The sequence below is a fragment of the Engystomops pustulosus genome, chromosome 3 (genome assembly GCF_040894005.1).
Source record: "Engystomops pustulosus chromosome 3, aEngPut4.maternal, whole genome shotgun sequence".
Taxonomy (NCBI): Eukaryota; Metazoa; Chordata; class Amphibia; order Anura; family Leptodactylidae; genus Engystomops; species Engystomops pustulosus.
In genome coordinates, this window is record NC_092413.1 from 193,457,675 (window position 1) to 193,480,323 (window position 22,649).

The 22,649-nt window shown below is 42.4% G+C and overlaps 1 protein-coding gene across 2 annotated transcripts in view; it reads right to left on the bottom strand.

Moving 5' to 3' along the window:
- Positions 1 to 22,357, bottom strand: part of UGGT1 (UDP-glucose glycoprotein glucosyltransferase 1) — a 38,763-nt gene extending 16,406 nt beyond the window's left edge. The window contains exons 1-21 of one of the 2 annotated variants that reach the window (XM_072143482.1): positions 22,193 to 22,357; positions 19,720 to 19,848; positions 18,191 to 18,264; positions 17,014 to 17,144; positions 16,183 to 16,295; positions 15,677 to 15,851; positions 14,220 to 14,316; positions 14,019 to 14,097; positions 12,673 to 12,773; positions 9,342 to 9,441; positions 9,149 to 9,209; positions 8,278 to 8,369; positions 6,637 to 6,787; positions 6,268 to 6,387; positions 5,056 to 5,141; positions 3,998 to 4,133; positions 3,349 to 3,480; positions 2,986 to 3,150; positions 2,617 to 2,737; positions 1,925 to 2,023; positions 520 to 543 (exon numbers count right to left, since the gene is read on the bottom strand). In XM_072143482.1, the coding sequence (XP_071999583.1) occupies positions 520 to 543; positions 1,925 to 2,023; positions 2,617 to 2,737; positions 2,986 to 3,150; positions 3,349 to 3,480; positions 3,998 to 4,133; positions 5,056 to 5,141; positions 6,268 to 6,387; positions 6,637 to 6,787; positions 8,278 to 8,369; positions 9,149 to 9,209; positions 9,342 to 9,441; positions 12,673 to 12,773; positions 14,019 to 14,097; positions 14,220 to 14,316; positions 15,677 to 15,851; positions 16,183 to 16,295; positions 17,014 to 17,144; positions 18,191 to 18,264; positions 19,720 to 19,844 (2,182 nt within the window). In that variant the 5' untranslated portion in view covers positions 19,845 to 19,848; positions 22,193 to 22,357. The remainder of the gene's footprint in view (positions 1 to 519; positions 544 to 1,924; positions 2,024 to 2,616; positions 2,738 to 2,985; positions 3,151 to 3,348; positions 3,481 to 3,997; positions 4,134 to 5,055; positions 5,142 to 6,267; positions 6,388 to 6,636; positions 6,788 to 8,277; positions 8,370 to 9,148; positions 9,210 to 9,341; positions 9,442 to 12,672; positions 12,774 to 14,018; positions 14,098 to 14,219; positions 14,317 to 15,676; positions 15,852 to 16,182; positions 16,296 to 17,013; positions 17,145 to 18,190; positions 18,265 to 19,719; positions 19,849 to 22,192) is intronic. The other variant, XM_072143483.1, reaches the window with a different exon arrangement.
- Positions 22,358 to 22,649: the final 292 nt, after the last annotated feature.

Below are 22,649 nucleotides of genomic sequence, written 5' to 3' on the forward strand. Positions count from 1 at the left end.
TTGCCCATGGCAACCAATCACAGCTCAGCTTACATTTTACCAGTGCTCATGAATATTTTAAAGGGGAGTTGTGATTGGTTGCCATGGGCAACTAGAAATATTCTGACTTTCAGACAGCTTGATAAATCTGCCCCAATATCTACATTTCTGTTTTTTTACTGTTAAGATGGGGGCAGAGTGTATATTAATGAGCAAAAAAAAAGAACTTTTATGATCTTACCAATTGGCTGCAGTGAAACAAAAAATGAAAAATTTAAAGGGGTCGGAATACTTTCCGGACCCACTGTACTTATATCTATGAGATAGATTTCTCTGGCATGTTACAAATCATACTGAAGTGGAGATTCTCTGATGTGACAGTATCTGGACTTATACTATGGGTTATTAGGCAAAAAAACATTAAAAAAAGACAAATAACAAATAAAAATACAAGTAAGAAGTCATGCAGAGTTACAACAAATAAAGCACCAGGCAACAGAAAACATGCAGTGCACTAGATGCAAAGTGAAGGCAGATTACCATAAATCTCCTTGGAGGACATTCCTGGAGCAGACAAAGAGAAAGAGATAAAATGATAGAGGAAAAACAAAAAGTTTTGAACATAAAAAGAACATAGATGTGCTCACAGATGCAAACACAAGACAATACATAGCACAGGAGCTCATGGTATATTACCAGAGGGGAATTATGATAATGGACAAATACTGCTCCATAAAAACACCATATGCAACACATGCAACCCCAAAATTGAGACATTTATCTCATGTGGCTAAAAAGTAAGTTCTAATTTTAACAAGTCCTCTTTAAAGTGGATTGTGAACATTTTAAAGTTATCCTTTATCAAATATCTGATCCTTGATCCCTACCACTAGGGCCCACAGAGATCACAAGAACGAGGGGGTCTTATTCCCCTGCAGCTGTCTCACGAACCTTGTGTCAACACCTTAAAGGGGTTATCCGGGTGTTAAAAAAATACTGAGGGCCGGGCTGTGGTGGGATAGTTAAACATAATAAACATGTACTTACCTCGTCCGGCACTGCGGATGTCCTGCGCCGCGGTCTGTCTCTTCTGTGCGCTGGTTTGTATACAGGGGTGCACAGGGAGCTTCCAGCCGACACCATCTCCCAACGCTTACAACTCAGAGATAGGGACAGATGGGAGGAGCCGGCCACATCGCAGACCGGAAGCTCCCTGTGCGCGGCTTCTGTGCCCCTGTAAACAAACAGGTGCACGGATCAAACGGGCCACAGCGCGGGAGATCACCGGCGCCGAAGGAGGTAAGTACATGTTTATTATGTTTAACTAGCCCACCCCAGCCCGGCCATAAGTAATTTTTTTTTTTTAAAGTATTTTTTTATTTATTTTAACAAAACAATAAGGTTACATACAGTAATTTGTGTTGCAACCTAACAACATACTTGATTGCTTAGTGAACAATGGACATATATTTTGAACATTACAACTGAGTTGATCACTTCGTCGTACATTAGGTAGATCTTTATTAATGTTCAGCTAAATTTGGGTTATCTGGAATGGGTCCATGCATTTATCCTACTTTGTCACAGTCTCGAATGCGTAGTTAGAAATGGATCCACTTTTTTTTTTTTCCTTTTAGTCTGCTAAGTTCCATTAACTCATAAGTAATTTTTAACAGCCGGATAACCCCTTTAAATACATTTAATTTTGCAACAAAATTTTGAATGAATAACGCAGATGATAATAGTGAATTTTGAAATAAATTTTATTTATTCTTTTTAGTAAACTATTTGTAACTGAGAGAGCATTATTAATATTGTATATATTCTTGTAAACTTTATTAAGAAATGCTGCTTAGCTTTTTTTTTTTAGAACAAGGTTGCAAGCAACTCCATATTTAAAATGAGAGGCGATTGCTTATTGTACAAGATGCATGAGAAGACTTACCTTTCTTGGTCAGGTAGTTCATACTGTTGGCTATTGCTGCGCTCTTATCATTGGAGTCCAGTACGCTAAATCTGGCATAATCATCCACAAAGAAGTTATCTGAAAAGGAAAAGAAGTCACCGTAAGAAACATGAACAACTTTAGTGAATGTGATACTAATGTAAGATAATTGCACATATTCATTAAAGGAAAAAGTGCAGTACAGGCCTATTCTTGGGACCCAGACTTATGCAATGACTTCGGTATTGAAGACAGAATGTGCCGGTGTCTACATGCCGAGAAAACTATAATGGCAGCTTTTTGTACCGTATTTTTCGTACTATAAGGCACACCGGATTATAAAACGCACCATCAATAAATGCCTGCTATACCGTCTAGGTTCATTTATAAGGCGCACCTGATTATAAGGATGAATGACCAGCAGGTGGCAGACCTATGCACAGCTCAAGGCAGCTGTAAGTTCATATATAAGGCGCACTGGACTATAAGGCGCACTGGACTATAAGGCGCACTGGACTATAAGGCACACTGGACTATAAGGCACACTGGACTATAAGGCACACTGGACTATAAGGCACACTGGACTATAAGGCACACCTTTGGTTTCTGGGATTTTTTGTGCACTTTATAGTCCAAAAAAAAACGGTATACCACATAGATATCTGACTGGAAGAATACAACATGACACTGACTGGTGGCAGTGAGGTCCACATATTGACGTTCCACTTCAAGGATCCGCAGGTTAATCCTGGGAACCACGTTAGGCTGAGTCATAAGGTAATCCACCACGTCATGATCATTTGTCACTTCCCCCTGTGTAAGGAAAAACAGGACCATTAAGTCTGCGCCGATCGATGGAGGATACAACAAGAAGACAAAGATGAGAACCGTGAGGAATCTATGATTGGACACTTCAATGCCTAGGACTGTAGAGTAAAATAGTTAGTAAAAGGCTTTACATATCTAGTCAAATATAAGGTATAAAGAATAGAATTAAAGGGGTTGTATAGAGGAGAAGTTACAGATCAATATGGAGGGAAGAGCCAGGTCACACGTCTTACCAGATACACAGCTTTCTGGAAAAATGTGGTGCACTCCAGGATTTTGTGCATTGTGGTAGTCTCCAACTCATCCGGATCTAGTTGGTCTTTCTGAAAGGGTATCCCATTGAAGAGGACCACTGGGAGCGGGGACAATCCAGTCTGTAAGAAGTACTCCTTCCCCTGCTAAATAATCATTAAAGCAACAGTTATGACTATGTAACATGAGCGTCATCATCCAAGATACACGCGGGGTAATAACTGAAGGAAAATATCAGCTGCACCATAGCACGTCTCATTAAGCCAACACTAAAATCATTTTTTAAGTGGCCTGTTTCTTAACACTGTATATTTTGGAAATAGGGATAGAAAACATATGTTTACCTTTCTATTCTGGTCATATTCGGAGTCTCTGCCCAAAATACTGCTCAACTCCACGTAGCGATACTTCTCTTCCAGGACACTAGTCACGTGTTTCACCGTCAGCTTTTCGCCAGTCCGCACCTTGTTGTAGATCTACAGAGAGGAAAATGAGAAAAGTAACGTAAATCAAAAGCTAAAATGTAAAGGTTATGACTGGCTTGAAGACTGAACCTGGGTGCCAGTGGTGGTCCTTCCTTTTACAGGGGTTTTCCAAAGAACATAAGTTAAGCCCTCTGTCTGACCCCCTCGCCGCTCTTCAGACTAAAGCAGCAGACGGCCGCGCATGACCGTTCTTTTCCATTAATCTCTATAGAGCTGATGGAAATTGCTGAGCGCGGACCCCTCGTTTTCTTAATCTGTGGGGGTCTCAGCACCGAGGCCCCCACTGATCAACAAGTTACTCCCTATCCCGTGGATAGGGCCTAACATGTTTTCGTGGGAAAACCCCTTTAAGTAGACACCATTTATTTCTGCTGCTACCCGAGTACTGATAAAACTTCAGACACCCTACAATACACATGTATACATCCAAATAGACAAGAGCGACAAGAGCAGGGCCAGATGTAGGGTGAGGAATTCACTAACAGTGCTGTAAGGGAGCCAAACCTACCGATACAACCATCCGGAAAGCGTGGTAGTTATCCTCTTCGTCAGCCACATAGTTAAAAGTCCGCAGTAAAGCAACACCCGCATCCTCGAAGCCATCAACCTCGTCGTCATCATTCACAACAAACACCAAGCCAATCCTGAAAGAAGAGCAAATATGATTACGTAGGTGGAGAAAGGCGCCCTCTATTGACAGAAGAATAAAGGACATTTAAGTGGTTGTAGCAACTATTTCAGTTATCCCTTACCCAAATGATATACGATAACAAGTTGATTGGTGAGGGTCCAACACGATCACGAGATTGGATCTCTGTTCTCATTAATGGGTGGAGCAGCAAGTTAAGTGTGCTACCTGCCGCTCCATTTAATTGCCGAAAACAGAACTCTACTACCCCCAACACTCAGGAGTACCAGAGATAATCAAGCACTATTTTTCTAAATTTACAACACTTTGATAAAATTGAATGGAGCAGTAGGACACACACTCAACTTGCCACCTTAATCAATTAGTGAGAATGAGACCCCTGTTTCTCGCATTGCTGGAGGTCCCGTTCTTCTGATCATGGGGATCACAGCAGTCAGATCCTCACCAATGAGCTTGTTGAACACTGTGGATAGTTGGTAGAACCCCTATTAAGCACATTATATACTGCAACATATTACATTAAATGGTTATCGCTAAAGCAGAACAATGTTTTTTGTGTGTTAGGATCTTGTAATATCTTTTTTAAGACTTTTATCAATTTTCAAAAACAGGTACAAAGAGGACCCTGAAGGGATGTGATGTACATCTATAAGCAGTGCAAGGCCGACTTCGGAGCTGCTCCAAGATAAGAGGCGATTGGAAGGATGGTTCCTTTAAATGGACTTGGCTTCTCTAATCTCAATTTGTTATCACTGAGGGGTGATCAGTGCAGCCACTCATCTCACAGCAGAAGTAATGTAGTATGACGGGTTCACCACAGAACCCCCTCTATTCAGTCCACTTACCCAAGCAGAGTTAATGGAAGGTGACAGCAAAATATATCCTTACAGTTATCTAAGAACCAATAGCGCCATTACCTCAATGGTATGTGATTACTGAGGAACATCTCCGCTACATTTATCAGCTCCGCTGTAGATTGCTGCTCCGGGTCGATGAAAAGAACCTAGAGAAAGACACAGGGAGCTCTATCCATTACTCTCTACAACTATAATGAAGACTCATCACCCAACATCAACAGGCACATCCAAATTTTAACTTTTCAAATATGAGACATTTATAGCCTTTCATGATTATCCATTCTGCGCAATTTCATCATTAATTTAATTAAAAACCAACATATTTCTTTCAAGTTTAACCAAGGAAGCGGCACTTTTTTTCTAGTGACCATTGGAGACCACAGATCAAAAACCCCAAAATGACACCATTTTTTTTTTTTCACAACAAACATGAGAAAGATTTACATCCTACCATCAGCAATATACAAGGCTGGGTACACACAAGGTTATTTGCCACAAGGATTCCAACGGGACTTCCCCTCCCCCCTGAATGCGGACGCAGGAGAGTAAATCAGCAGCAGACGGCAACCGGCTGCTACCGATTAATAATGGACAGTGACATCACCGGGTGCCCCCTCCTGCCAAGTGACGTATGCGCTCGGTGGGGCTGTGGGGTAAAATCCAATATGCTGCATCCGCTCCCCAAAGTTATCCATTGCCTCCACCGGAGGATGCAGGATTAAAGGACGTAGCTTGCTACGTCTTTCTATCCTGCTTTTTCAGGCGGACAGTATAGTGACCTGACGGAAGAAACAACTACGCTAATCGTATTCGTCAGGTGCTTTCCCAATGTATGCGCTTAGCATAAAGATAGAACTTGGTTTGAACCCATTCTAATAAGGAAGATCTGATAGTAGGTTCCTCCTAACGACCTAAGTCCTAAACAATCTTTCTCTAATCCTTTAATACTGAATGGGCCACTGTGCATCCGGAGGACGAGAACGCATAAGCAGGTAGGATAGCAAAAGGCTAATAGATCATGAAGTAGCCTTTGCTCCAACACCCCGGAGAGGCTACTCCTTTGCAGAAAAGGTGCATATCAGTGCGGTAAGGTTTAGAAAAGGTTAGTAAGTATTATAGGATTGGAGCAAGATAGGTTAGGGCTTAGGACGTTAGGAGGAACCTACCAACAGATCTACCTTCTTAGATAGGCTACTGATGGTAGGTTTCCTTTAAGCTGCATGAATAACTTATTATAGGTTTCCATTTATCTGAAAGGTTTAATCCACTTACAAAGTTGTGGAAGTTCTTGCGGATTTGTCGTATGACTCCAGGGAAGGTTGGTCGGAGCAACTCTTGAACGTTGTATGGCCAGTTGCTGTATCTACTATCCAACTCTAGATTGTTCACCCACTGTGAAGCAAGAAGAGAAAGAATGTATAATTAAGAAGATGTGGGCAACCTACTAATACTGATACAACATACACATCTAATTACATGGCAAAGAAGCAAACAGAACAGTGTGGACAGTGTATTCAATGAGATTTAATGCAGGTATCTGCACATGCCAAATGCATATCAATCCACACAAATTATGCACGGTTTTTATAAATGTGTAGATTTGTGATAGAGTTAGTCAGTGAGTTACAGCACATAAGTTACCGATATAGCAGGACTTCGGATATCCACAGCATAGTCTGAGTTAGAGGGCTGGATGTTCAGCTTGAGAACATTATGAAGAGCTGAGCCCTCGATGCCCAATCGGTGAAGACCTTCCATCACCCGAGCTTCATTACGCAGTACATCAAACAAGCTGCAAGTAGGAAAAATAAATGTTAAGTAGTCATGTCCTCAGCAACTTATGTCGTGTTTATTAAAAGGGAACCTGTCAGGTGAATTTGGGACACTAAACCAGTAACAGGTTCTTACGGAATTGCCCAATTACAGATTCTTACAGAACCTGAATCACCCTGTATGACAGCTGTCTGTGGCCGTATAGCAGCTTCATCCAGCTGTGTAGATCATGTATTAATGCATATTATACTGTTAGTATGTCTCCTACTGCTATTTCCCAACCCATAGATTCCATGCAAGATAGGACAAAACATGGATGTTTATTCACATTACTTGTATTATTACATTACTACAGACTGAAAGCTCTTGAAGGCAGAGCCCACTCTCCTATTGTTTCCATATGACTATGTTTTTACTATGCATAGTCTTATTTAATCTATATGTTGCCCATGATTTGTAAAGTGTTATGGAATATGCTGGCGCTATATAAATATACAATATTGTGCATTAGTACGTGCATCTTTACGTTTCTCCCTATCCCTACAATTAAAGCTGGACATCACTTCAAAAGCCATTAAATAAAACGTCAACCAAATCCTAAGAAATAGGGAATGTCATAGGAAAGAACATTCCCATATCAAAATATAAAGGGAAAACTTTATGTCCGTGACCTCCACTCCGACTTACCCATTCAAAGCCTCCAACCCATGAAAAAAATTCAAGTTCACATGGAACACACCATGTGAATTGGCAAGTCAAAGGGGAGATCATGGTGCAATGGTAGTCTGAAGAATTGTATCCCTAAAATTGGAGCTTATCTATAAAGCTAAACCACTGCCGGCCTCACCTAAGTCCTTCTAAATCATTATTCACACAGTCACCCAGACTGGATCATTGACTGGATCACACAGCCAAGTAGAGAGAGGAGGGGTAGTGAGCACTCCTCATTGAAAACGGAGCAGCCACAACACAAATCTTCCCAAATATAGGACACTCTCTATACTTTGCGGAGTGTTCGACCAGCTTGGATCCACACCATGTGCTCACCGCACCGTGACCTGATGCCATAGACTTCTATAGTGGCCACAATTACGGTTGTGTGAATGGGCGCCCAAAGATTTCTACTCCTCCACAAACTCCAATTTGTTGCATCCTTCAACAGGAGCTACCCCTCCATTCGAGGCACAAAGTAAGATTTTTTTTTCTCTAGCTCTTACTGTTCCCAAGCAATCAATGTCAGTTATTCTAATGTCAGGTGCGTGGTCTTAACGTAAAGCATATAGTTTAGGAAGACCCCTCTGAAAGCAGAGAGCATGATTACCATATTGGTGCCGAGTGCTCAGGTTGTGTGTAAGCTTGAGAAAAAAAAATTCAACCGTTTCCAAATCATTGGAGCAGAAACTGAATTTAAAGGGATGATGTATCAGGAAATGGTGAAAAAAAATCTTTAAAAAAAATCAGAACACATTTAAGCCACAGAGTACACAGGGTATAAGTTTTGCTCCTCACCTGAAGATATCCTGGTTGTCTAGATCAACGTGAAGTCCATTAATAAACAGACCCGAGTCTCCAGGTTGCAGCCCCAAGGTGCCCTTAAAGTACTGAGTAACAAAAACAAGACAGCGATGAATAGGATCTGGTGTGAAAGCATACACTGAAGTGTCTGATACAATGGCGGAGAGTTTATTCCCCAAAATTGTATAGGGTCTTCCCCAGATTTAGTAATGAAAATAAGAAAAATATATTTTACACCAATTAAAATTTCCCTGCTCTGTTACATCCATACATTTAAACACACAGCTCTCCTACATCCATACATTTACAAACACAGCTCTGATACATCCATTCATTCACACTCACAGCACTGCTATGCACATACACAAACAAAAGAACTACACTCACACACACATACACAAAGGAACACACTGGGCACTGCTATATGCAGAAACACAAACACATCTCTTCTTTACCCCATTGCTGGTAGCATGAGGACCTTGAGTGATGCAGGATGCATGTGATCAGTCCCATACATCTGACATCACTCCGAGTCCTGTGTGTTACAGTCGGGACGCAAGAAGAGGCAGACAGCAGTGTGGAGGCTCTGCTCTCTGGGAGATTGAGTGACTACCTGACAAAGTGCCTTACACAGTCTCCATCACAGCAGTCTAGAGGATCTGGCAGTGCTGGAACCTCCTGACCTTAGGACTACATAAGACACAGGCATTTTTGAGCAATATTTTTTTTTCTTGCTAAAAAGTGCGTCTTATTGCCCAGAAAATATGGTAATGGGTTTTCCATGAATAGGACTCAGATCAAAGTGACAATAACACATGACAGACTACAAAATCTCATTTTGCAGTCACAACTAAACAAGACTTACCTTTTGGTTCTCCTCTACCTCCATCCGCATAGCAGCGTCAACTGGAGTCCTGGTCAATGTCCTATATGAGGGAAACAAGTCAAATGTAATTCACAAAGCTCCAAATAATGGAGTAAAGATATTTATTTCTTACTATTGCTGAAAAAAACGACCATGAAAATCATCCTACAATATATAGGAGACATTACGTTACCTGGCCTTAGTAGGGAAGTTCTGGCTCAGATCTTTCATAACCATCAGAGCCTCAGAAGAAGGCGCTGCCAAGATCCGGGCAGCGGTCTGAAAACTGAGATCTAAAAGTAATGCAAATAAGAATTAGGAAAGTGAAATATTTATTCATACTGAATAATAAAGCAGGACAGTATAGAGCTGCCCCAGTAATGTTACATCATAAGTAGAGAGACCTGTAGAGGAGAGAGGAGACCTGTCCTGTAATATACTGTCCTTACATAGGAGAGAGGAGACCTGTCCTGTAATATACAGTCCTTACATAGGAGAGAGGAGACCTGTCCTGTAATATACTGTCCTTACATAGGAGAGAGGAGACCTGTCCTGTAATATACTGTCCTTACATAGGAGAGAGGAGACCTGTCCTGTAATATACAGTCCTTACATAGGAGAGAGGAGACCTGTCCTGTAATATACTGTCCTTACATAGGAGAGAGGAGACCTGTCCTGTAATATACGGTCCTTACATAGGAGAGAGGAGACCTGTCCTGTAATATACAGTCCATACATAGGAGAGAGGAGACCTGTCCTGTAATATACTGTCCTTACATAGGAGAAAGGAGACCTGTCCTGTAATATACAGTCCTTACATAGGAGAAAGGAGACCTGTCCTGTAATATACTGTCCTTACATAGAGGAGAGAGGAGACCTGTCCTGTAATATACTGTCCTTACATAGAGGAGAGAGGAGACCTGTCCTGTAATATACAGTCCTTACATAGGAGAGAGGAGACCTGTCCTGTAATATACAGTCCTTACATAGAGGAGACCTGTCCTGTAATATACTGTCCTTACATAGGAGAAAGGAGACCTGTCCTGTAATATACTGTCCTTACATAGGAGAGAGGAGACCTGTCCTGTAATATACTGTCCTTACATAGAGGAGAGAGGAGACCTGTCCTGTAATATACTGTCCTTACATAGAGGAGAGAGGAGACCTGTCCTGTAATATACTGTCCTTACATAGAGGAGACCTTTCCTGTAATATACTGTCCTTACATAGGAGAGAGGAGACATGTCCTGTAATATACTGTCCTTACATAGGAGAGAGGAGACCTGTCCTGTAATATACTGTCCTTACATAGAGGAGAGAGGAGACCTGTCCTGTAATATACTGTCCTTACATAGAGGAGAGAGGAGACCTGTCCTGTAATATACTGTCCTTACATAGAGGAGAGAGGAGACCTGTCCTGTAATATACTGTCCTTACATAGAGGAGACCTTTCCTGTAATATACAGTCCTTACATAGGAGAAAGGAGACCTTTCCTGTAATATACTGTCCTTACATAGAGGAGAGAGGAGACCTGTCCTATAATATACTGTCCTTACATAGGAGAGAGGAGACCTGTCCTGTAATATACAGTCCTTACATAGGAGAGAGGAGACCTGTCCTGTAATATACTGTCCTTACATAGAGGAGACCTGTCCTGTAATATACTGTCCTTACATAGGAGAGAGGAGACCTGTCCTGTAACATACTGTCCTTACATAGGAGAGAGGAGACCTGTCCTGTAATATACTGTCCTTACATAGAGGAGAGAGGAGACCTGTCCTGTAATATACTGTCCTTACATAGGAGTGAGGAGACCTGTCCTGTAATATACTGTCCTTACATAGGAGAGAGGAGACCTGTCCTGTAATATACAGTCCTTACATAGAGGAGAGAGGAGACCTGTCCTGTAATATACTGTCCTTACATGGTGGAGACCTGTCCTGTAATATACTGTCCTTACATAGGAGAAAGGAGACCTGTCCTGTAATATACTGTCCTTACATAGAGGAGAGAGGAGACCTGTCCTATAATATACTGTCCTTACATAGAGGAGAGAGGAGACCTGTCCTGTAATATACTGTCCTTACATAGAGGAGAGAGGAGACCTGTCCTGTAATATACTGTCCTTACATAGAGGAGACCTTTCCTGTAATATACTGTCCTTACATAGGAGAAAGGAGACCTGTCCTGTAATATACTGTCCTTACATAGAGGAGAGAGGAGACCTGTCCTATAATATACTGTCCTTACATAGAGGAGAGAGGAGACCTGTCCTGTAATATACTGTCCTTACATAGAGGAGAGAGGAGACCTGTCCTATAATATACTGTCCTTACATAGGAGAGAGGAGACCTGTCCTGTAATATACTGTCGTTACATAGAGGAGACCTGTCCTGTAATATACTGTCCTTACATAGGAGAAAGGAGACCTGTCCTGTAATATACTGTCCTTACATAGAGGAGAGAGGAGACCTGTCCTGTAATATACTGTCCTTACATAGGAGAGAGGAGACCTTTCCTGTAATATACAGTCCATACATAGGAGAGAGGAGACCTGTCCTGTAATATACTGTCCTTACATAGGAGAGAGGAGACCTGTCCTGTAATATACTGTCCTTACATAGGAGAGAGGAGACCTGTCCTGTAATATACAGTCCTTACATAGGAGAGAGGAGACCTGTCCCTGTAATATACTGTCCTTACATAGAGGAGACCTGTCCTGTAATATACTGTCCTTACATCGGAGAAAGGAGACCTGTCCTGTAATATACTGTCCTTACATAGAGGAGAGAGGAGACCTGTCCTGTAATATACTGTCCTTACATAGAGGAGAGAGGAGACCTGTCCTGTAATATACTGTCCTTACATAGAGGAGAGAGGAGACCTGTCCTGTAATATACTGTCCTTACATAGAGGAGAGAGGAGACCTGTCCTGTAATATACTGTCCTTACATAGAGGAGAGAGGAGACCTGTCCTGTAATATACAGTCCTTACATAGGAGAGAGGAGACCTGTCCCTGTAATATACTGTCCTTACATAGAGGAGACCTGTCCTGTAATATACTGTCCTTACATCGGAGAAAGGAGACCTGTCCTGTAATATACTGTCCTTACATAGAGGAGAGAGGAGACCTGTCCTGTAATATACTGTCCTTACATAGAGGAGAGAGGAGACCTGTCCTGTAATATACTGTCCTTACATAGAGGAGAGAGGAGACCTGTCCTTAAATGTGTAATAAATACCCGTCACTTAGGAGAATGTGACGGTTAATACTACAAATAATGTGAATTTCTATTGACTTTTCCAGTATTTGTGATGGCAGGAGATGTGGAGTCTGTATCACTATTCTAGCTTGAAGGATACCGGAACTCTATGAATCAGAATTTCTTTTATCTGCCTGAAAATTGATCAGCACAGCTATCACAGCTCTGGTAGAAGAAGTGGCCATTTCTTTCACCATTATAGGAACCTTACGACTGGTTGTTCTGGTGTAACTCAACATGGCCATATAACATCAGGTACCTTGTAGTTCCCACACTTTCAGGGGCGCCATCTCATTGGTGCTCTCCACTAGATGTTTCCTCAGCTCCTTCAGCTGTTCTTGTAGCTCTGGATACAGCTGCCTGCAAGGCAAACACTGGTTATATTGCCTCCTTGGTGGGGTAGTTACCAGCATTATGCCATCTGAATTTGATGGCATAAATTAAGAATATGACATGAATGGCAAAGCCTCAGAAAGTGGAAGTTATGCCACTAAGTCACGTGGCTGCTCACAAATGACCCCATTTTTTAAACTGCGCCATAAGATCAAAAACATATACATGTACGTGGCGGTAAATTGTTGTATGGGCACAGAAAGGACAGGGCACAGATGGGGTTTTGGGGGGCAGATAAAGGGATTAACAACACTGATCTGAGTTCTCGCTGACCACAGGGTGTACAGCAGGGTGTCATGTCCGCTTGTGATCCGACACCACACCGCTGCCGTACACAAACGCCAGAGCTGCAAGAGACTCGGCTAGAACTGATGTTTATTAGCAGGGAACTTTAAAAAGATGGAATTCAGCATATTCGGGAGGCCAAAATAAGTGAATAAAGATTCACTTTCCTTGGATAAGAGATAGTACAAAGTTTTGGATCAGGAAGTAATAGTTCTCACTGACATTCTGCATCCTCCTAATACACAGAGACACAGACATCAGCTACACCAGTACCTGACATGTTCTGCTATACACATGTGTGATACACAGACATCAGCTACACAAGTACCTGACATGTTCTGCTATAACATGGCTGTCTGGTGCTGTTGTATCTCTTCTATATACACACACACAGGCTGCAGAGGGTGTGGCCACCAGCAAGCACATGGAGCAGCCTTTACAGAATTATACAGGCTGTCAGTCAAGCACTGGGGGTGTGGCTCTGCCTCCCACTCATGTAATAACACAGGCTGCAGCTGCCCTGGAACTCGCCACATGCTTCTAGCAGGGAGCCAGGTAATGAGATTTAAACTTATATAAAGTACTGAAAGATTCACAACCCTGACAAAAGCATTTTTAAAATCAGCATAGAATAGACCATCAGCAATAGCTGGCTATCACCAGTTAAAAATGACATTACTGGTGACAGGTTCACTTTAACCCCTTATACTTTAAATATGTTATAACATGCAACTTATCTACTTTGAATATATTCTTCATATTACTGCACTTATAGTACACATATATATTACAATACACACATGATGTTAGGGGAGTGGATACAGGAAACAGCTACAGAGCACAAGTTGATTCCCTCTGAACAGCACATAAGGTACATTATATTATTATTATACAGTATGTGCAACCCAAAATTAAGACTACTAGTACCTGAGCTTTCCAAAGAAAAAACCTTGAACCTCATCCAGTGGATCGTTGTCTCCAACCACTGTGGCGTTAACATTGTTCCCTAGAATACAAAGTAAATTTAGGAATAAGCTCAGTATGAAGAGGATTACCAAAATCCTAGAGCCCTCACATACGTGACAAGCTAAAAGTGGACTACAGGTGACCAATATTCAATGCAGTTACCTTTCACTTGTGTGTCATCCTTGGCTTTGTATTCTGTACTTTTAATGGCCAATTCCACACCATATCCCGAGAGGTAAACTTTCTCTGTCCCTGGATTCTAAGGAAACAAAATGTAAGATATTATTTTCAATGCTCCGGGAAATATTTCTCAAATCACTTCCTTCAACTCACACGTATTATATTATTTTAGGAAAATCAGCCTTTTTTCTCGTTTGTATACAAAGCTAACATCATACATACACTGTGAAAGTTCAGCAATTGGTTGGAGTTTAATAGTCTTCAAACAATACAAAACAGGACAATAAATTATGATGAAATTAAAGGGAACCTACCACCTACCTCAAAGGGGTTTAACAGGTTTGTATCTTATCCCACTTTAGTCCCACTGCTGGAACTCCAGATGATCATGTGAATGGACCCCCAGCAATCTGGAGAATGGGGGTCCCATTGTCACCAAAGGGGTGGAAGTGGCAGGACGAGCACGTGTCTTGCTGCATTCAATTGTATTGGAGTGAAGCCGAGCACAGCATTGACAATCACTGTATATAATAGTGCTGAAGATCTAGGCAATTTCAGACACTCCCATAACATTCAATGAAGAGGCAAGACAACACTTAATCAGCTACTCCACGGGACCCCCAACATCAGTTGAAAACCCAGCATTTGGTTCCCCTACCAATGAGATTGATATTCCTAATCCTCAGACAGTTACTCAGCCCACAAGAAAGATAATGAATATATCTCTGTGCATTAGACCCCCTGCCCCATTCAAAAAAATCTAATTTCATTTTGTATATAAATTTGTACCTGGGTGCAATTGGGGCGAGCCCCGACCACCTCTCCTACTTAAGGCAAATCTGCCTTCTGCTCATGAAGACTCAGCATGAAATCTCATGCCACTGCCGACATGCCCAATAAATGTGGGGAAGCCAGACCATGCTGAACATACGTGGGTGTCCATGAGTGCCAAGGCGGGGTCCTGATTAATGAGCTAAGGGGCTCATTCCGTCGAATGCTTTTTAAAATCAGTATGCTATTCAGATAGAATACTGACCCATTGATTTCTAAGGGTCTGCTCACATGACTGTAGACTGTGAGAAAGAACTGAAGCATGTACTACTTTTTCTCACATGCGGACCACAGACCTTCATAGAAGTCAATGAATACGCAAAAAAAAACGGATGTAACACGAATGGACCAGTATCTGTATGCGGTCTGCGTTTTTGGCGAACATGAAAAAAAAACAAAAAAAAAACAAAAAAAAAAAACGTGGCATTCGGATTTGAAAAAACCCATACAATATGTATGCTACATTTTCGCATTCTTTGTGGACACACAACAGATATGCCCATATGAATGAGCCCCAAAGGAGATGGTGGAGTCCCTCAAAACGTCAGTTTATTTAATAGACCGTATATGTGGTGTTATGGGAATAAAGAGCTCCAAGTGGTTCTTACCGCGACATAGTGCCGTAGTATATATGCAATCTCCCCCGCTCTAGCCTTTTCTGACAAATGTTGGTGGAATTTTGAAAACTCTTGGTTGCCGATTTCACCGTACAGTATGACCACAGGACTGTCGGGGTACGCGCCAGGATACTGGTGGTCTCCTTTAAACAGGAAAGGCTTTGGCCTGTCCAAATAAAACAATAAATCTCAGGTGACATTAATACAACGCTAAATAATACAAGATAGAATAAGATATAAAATAAAAATCAAAAGATACACAATCAAGGTACAAATATATTCAGTATGAAGCTGACACACATACATTAGTCTAGCACTACACAGACATTTAGACCCCAAGCTGGCACGTGTCCGTGCATCCCATGTCACCTTGCAACTAAACGCATGTATGTAACTGCACTGGAGAATAAAGCGTGCAGATCACATTAGCAGTATGCACTGGAAAGTATGGAAGTCATCTACACCAGCCACGGACCAGGTTACCAACACGGACTTACCTTTCCAGAGCTCCACTAAGAAGTGACGGTAATTTGCCAAGGTCACAGGTCTTTTCCCCATGAACCACTATAAAGGCTTCACAGCCTGCAGGGGGCGACTCATCTTCTGCAATCTAAAAACAAAGTGATGTTTCATAGGCCCAAATCATGAAAAGACGAAAAATTGTATTGCAATAAATTTCAGGTCTACTTTTACAATCATTTTAAACTTTATCAGAAAAGTAACAAAGTTCAAAGGAAACCTATTATCAAAATCCATCATGATATACCAGAGGCATTCAAACTCATAGATCCAGGCACCGTGACTGTGGTAATCTTCTTATATATTTGTTATCCACCGCCTCATTCCTTCTAAAATAATTTTTTTAATTATGCTAATTAGTCAAAAGGGCTCTGGAAGGCATTACCAGAGCCCCTACATGCGGTAGCTTCACAGGCTGTTACATTGCACATGAGATCATCTCTACCTCCCGCCTGCTCCTTCGGCACCCCCTACTCCCTCTGCCTGATGTAATCTCACAGAGTGGGAGGGGGGAGTGCTCCTGCACAGTGTAACAGACTCTGACCCTTCAGAGTCATTCACATAATTTAGCATAGAAGTTAATTTTAGAAGGAAGGAGGCCTTGGATACAAATAAGAAGATTACCACAGTCATGGTGCCTGGAGTATCTGCTCGATTTTGATTGTAGATTCCCTTTGAAGCATGATCAACATGGATATCAAATAGAGAAGTAAAAATACATAAATGAATTAACTTTTCCAGATGCCTGAATCGCTCATTTCTGCAGAGATTCAGAGGTTTCAGATCTTTTACAAGCTCCAGATACCAACCTGCTGGAACGTCTGGACCGCGGCTGAGTACGAGCGCAGAGACAGAGCAAACTTCAACAGGTTCTGCTGGACGGGAGACAGGAGGCGACCGGCGCTTTTCAGCAATTGATTGTAGTTGGCAGAATCTGAACCTACACCAGAAATATAAATTATGAAAAATTCTGTATACGCTATTTTTATATCACTGGAGCATATATTACATGTTAAATGCATAGAACTGCACTAGCCTAATCTCATAGCAGCATCTACAAACATTAAAGGGGCTGACCGCATTCTTCATGTATTTTGTACTGTGTGTGTAAGTGTGGGGGGGGGGGGGGGGCAGGATATTAGGCAATTTACCGATATCCATCTATTAATAGTTCTGCGCCGCTTTCTTGATATGTAAAGTGAATCCTCCTGTCTTTAACCTCATTAGCCGGACATACCCGACCATAAAATGGCTGCAGATGGAAGTTCATGTGATCTCTAACTGAACATGAACAATCGCCCTGCCAGGACGTTGATCTTATTATATTCATGAATACTAACATAAAGTCCTGGCAAAGCGATTGCTCATGGACAGATAGAGATCACATGACCCTCCATCTGCGGCCATTTCATGGTCAGTAATGTCTGGCTGCTCACCCCAGCCCCTCTCTATAACGATATATTATATATTTCTACTGGGTCGGAACGGTACAGTGCAGCAGGTGTATGTGCCCTATGAACAAGACAGGGGATACATAATTGGTCGCTGGGGATCCCTGCCCTGCCTGATACAGAGAGTACTGTTCTGTTAGCAGTCCCAAGTTACCATAGGAGTAAATGAAGCAGAGGACAGAACTGAATCCTCTGCTCCTTTCAATTCCATTGCAAAGCCTACAGGACTCCTATGTTCCTCAAGTCCCATTCTGAAAGGGTCAGGTCAGGGGACCTTGCAGACTCCTATGATGCCAACCTCCCATGGTCCCAGTCCCTACGCATTCAAGCAGTTTGACCTTGTCATAAACATGGGTCATCGAGCGAGAAGTAGTATGCTGTGTGTTCTGTGTAGCAGCTGGTAGTGGTGAATAAACCCACCACCATGGTCTCCAACCACTATAGAGAACATGGAGCCAACTGCTTCCCACTCTATGTTTATAATGGTCCAGATCACAAGTCATCTTTATTTTTAGATTTAACCTTTGATTACTACCTTGATCATCCAATTGTTGGTTTTCATCCACAAATGTCCAGAAAGTATCCAATCCATCATCAGCCAGAAATTCACTATAAAAGATGACACAGAACGGGATGAATTTAACGCAAAAGATTATTTGTTATTGGAATGTGAATGTTCCATTATGTATATACAGTGTGAAGATTAAAATCCCTGAAATAAAACTAAAGAGAACCTGTCACTAGATTTTACTCCATTTAACTATTACCCCCCTCAGGTAGGGTATAAAATGTCCTTTCTAGAATTTCCTCTTTTATGTGAAGTTTTGCCCCTTTACTTATATAAAAAATCTCCTCCAAAGGCACATGCAAATCAGCCAAAAAGATGAGTCAGGATTTTGGAGCTATATCAAAGATAAGAATCTCATCTTTCAGATCACACCAGGCCTGTGGTTCTGTTCTAGAACCAGAGATATAGACAGTTAAAAAAAAAGGGAAGAATTGGATTTTTCTCTGGAGCCTCAAAGATGAGATTCTTATCTTTAGTATGACATTGCACGCATGGTTATAAGTACTACAGTACCAAAGATAGGGGCACCTGAAGTAACACACCCCCAGCAGCTTATAAACTTGACTCATCTCAAGCCAATATGACTCTACTCTGCTCATTTTACGGGATTTTTTTATTCTCAGTAAAAGAGAAGGGAAGAATTCATATAAAAGTAAAGATTCTAGAGAGGACATTTCACACCCTACCTGAGGGCACCAGCAGTTTTGATGACTGGAGATGAACAGATCCAAATTTTTCATTCGGGTTTAGAGTTTGGGCGCGTTCCAGAGATATTTCCAGTCCAGCAAATTGACACCCCTAACTACTAGCCAGGTGTCTCCTGGCCAATCAAAGCCATGGCTAGTAGCTAGGGGAGTAAATTTTCCAGATTGGCTGTGCAGACGCCATCTCTACCTATGAAAGGCTCCTTTTACGTTTTTTTCTTTTTAATATACGGACACTGGTGTATCCCTTGCCCTGGAGTAACAGACAACACATAAACCTGTGAACCAATTGACGTAAATGCAGCCGATGAGGTCATCCACAAGCAATGACATCACTGAGGGCTACGTTGGGTATTGCTATACAGTGCAACTTCTCCAAAATAACATATCCTTATCCAGACCACAGATTCCAATTCCACAACATACAGCTTCACAATGCAATTTTGGATGAAAATATTTATATATATTTATCTGAACAAGTAATACAGGTGATAAAAGTAAAAGATAATGCCAGTTCTTGCATGCGCTAGTAAGTGATAGTAAATGACACTTATATAACATACGGTCTGGGGGAGGGGAAGAAGTAGAGAAGATTTGGCTCCATGTAAAGAGCGTTAGAGCAGGAAACAAAAGAAGAACAAACATATAACAGGAAGCTGCGGAGCGGCCAGACCTGCAGCAGGATGACACTGGTCTAGCAAAGGTACACAGCCTGAGGCGGCCCTGGGGTTTCCTTGTACAGGTGCTGCTTCTATTCAGTATGATGATGTGTAGGCTCTGTTTCGCTCTTACCTGGCCTCCAGGAGCAGGGGTGTAGAAGACCACTTGGCGGTGAGGGACGTTGTCACAGCCTTTGAGTCTGCGCTCACAATGGAGAAGCACAGGCAAGCAGCCAGGACAAAGGAGACGGCCTCCATATCACTGCAAGAGAAGACAAGACTTATTAACAATAGCATCCTACACACACAAAGTGCAAAACCACGAACCAAGCAAGAACGTATTCATAGACTGTAAGCTCTTGTGAACAGGCACCTCATTCATGTTTCCATTTTATAGTTGCATATGTTGCAACTGCACAGCGCTGCAGAATATGTTAGTGCTATATAAAGATTACTATTATTATTATGCTATTCTGACCTCATTACTTGAGATGAGACAAGTTTCGTGGTTGCAAAGGCAGCGGCAGTATCAGGAGTATCTTCTGTTCTAGACATGATTTTAGTGTCATATTAAAGATAAGAATCTCATCTTTCAGATGGCACCAGGCTTATGGCTTTGTGAGCTACAGAACCAGAGATACACGCAGCTAAAGACATAGTTAGAAATAAAGTGGCATATAACGATCCAGTTCCGGACGATTTTTTATAGTTTGAATGTCCAGTTCTGTAGCTCACAAAACCATAAGAAGCCGGATGTCATTCTGGTTCATATCGTTAACCTCTTCACACTCCATGACGTTCATGTACGCAAAAAAAATATGTATGCTAAAAAAAAAATATTGCATTGCATATTGCAGCAAATACCGATCAAGGGTCTTGACCCTTTGATTGCCGGCAGCGGCATTTACAAGACAGTGGCACATGGGTGTCTCCATCTTTGTTTTGATCGTCGCTCCCCATGGTGTCATCGGGGAGCGGTAATCTGTTGTCATGACAGTAATGGATCATATAAAGAACCAAGGCTGTCTCGTTTCAGTACATCTATTGCGATTGGCAATATGGCTCAAATAAACCCTGACCTCTCCAACAATGCCACTCCTCTGGTGGTGTTGTTTAACCTGGTATCCATGGCAATAACCCCACCACTATGTTACATACCATTACTTGACTTCCCACCAGTTACATGGTACAGGATAGACTCACTGCAGTGCTCCCCCCAATACTGTGTAACATGGTACTGCTCAGACTCCTTGAACCCCTTCCTTTGTACTATGTATCATGGTACAGCCCAGACTCCCTGTAGTGCTCCCCCAAGTACTATAACATGGCACAAACCAAATTCCCTGCAGTGCTTCCCCCCAGTGCTATGTAACATGGTGCAGCCCAGACTCCCTGCAGTGCTCCCCCCTAGTACAGTGATGGCGAACCTACGGCACGGGTGCCAGAGGTGGCACTCAGGGACCTTTCTGTGGGCACCCAGTCTGTTGCCCCAGAACAAAGTTCACCTGACAGGACTTAAATCTTTCTGCAGTCTTAGACAATTGAGATGCAGCTCTTGGCACTCTTTTAAGGTGAAGTATCCTTGACTGATTGGAACTGCAAGAGGAGTAAGAAGGTGTGAACAGGGCCATAATATTTTTGGAGGTCCTACTACTGGCCCCACGATTCTTCCTGTACAGAGAGACCCTGCAGAGAAGCTACAATGATGTCTGAATTTTCCTTCCTGCTTTCAACTGTATTGGTGTCCTCAGGGGGCTGATACGATTGAATTTTGTGGAACAACAGAGAGCAATACGTTGCTGTTAAAGTTGGCACTCGATGGTAAATAAGTACGTTTTGGTTGAAGTTTGGGCACCTGGTCTCTAAAAGGTTCGCCACCACTGTACTAGGGGGAGCACTGCAGGGGGTCTGGGCTGAACCATGTACATAGTATTAGGGGGAACACTGCAGGGAGCCTGGGCTGTACCATGTTATATAGCAGTGATGGCAAACCTTTTAGAGACCGAGTGCCCAAACTACAACAAAGACCCGCTTATTTATCGCAAAGTGCCAACTCAGAAATTTAATTTGTGATTTATACTCCCTTCTCTGTCACAGTTTTCATTGATACCGGCCCCTGAGCACACCAAAAAAAGCAAAAAATAGTCCCAGGTACAGCTGTCACTTTAAAATAGCTCTGTGCACAGCAAGTCATGGGCTGTCTGGGTCTGCAGGAAGATACCTGGAGTCCTCTCTGGTTATGGCCTGAGTGCCCACAGAAAGGGCTCCGAGTGCCACCTCTGGCACCAGTGCCATAGGTTAGCCATCACTGCCCTAGTACTATGCAACATGGTAGAGCCCAGACTTTCTGCAATGTTCCTCCCAGTACTGTGTAACATGGTACAGCCCTGACTCCCTGCAGTGCTCTCCCCTTAGTACTATGTACATGGTTCAGCCCATGAGCCCTGCAGTGCAGTGGCCCTTGTATTATGATTAGGGCACCGGATACAATAAGATGAGGCGTCTATGATATAGATAGGCCTGACCTCAGGACAGGCAGTGCACTGGGTACATTATCACTGTCCCCCTCCTCATCTAGACGTGACAACAACCACTCTCATACTCACGGTTACCGGCTCCTTTCGCTTCTGCAGAAACCCCGCCCTCTCCGCAGGATCACTTCCGCCTCGCTGTGTACAGGCTACGACGTCAGTGTACGGCGGCGACCATTTTACTTGTGGGCAGACTCGATTTACAAAACCACCGGGAAACTTCCACAAGGTTGACACCGGCTATGTGTGACCTTAGCGGGTTATTAAAGTCGTAAAGATGCTTATCATACGCGCCAGGTTGTGACATGTTTAATTAAGATGGATAAGTGTTGCCCTTTTCAAAGATGGCGGCACGCGTTGATGAGGTGACGAGACTTACAGAAGCTTCCTCACAAGGGGGAAGGACAGAGGTCAAAGAATTGTCTTCACTATGGTGAGTGTCCTGCATAGAGACTGTGCTATGGTCTCCAATAAAATGTCTGCCACTGTAAGGCAGGAACTTTTGAAGCCTGCGGGTGACTGTGTGCAGTGT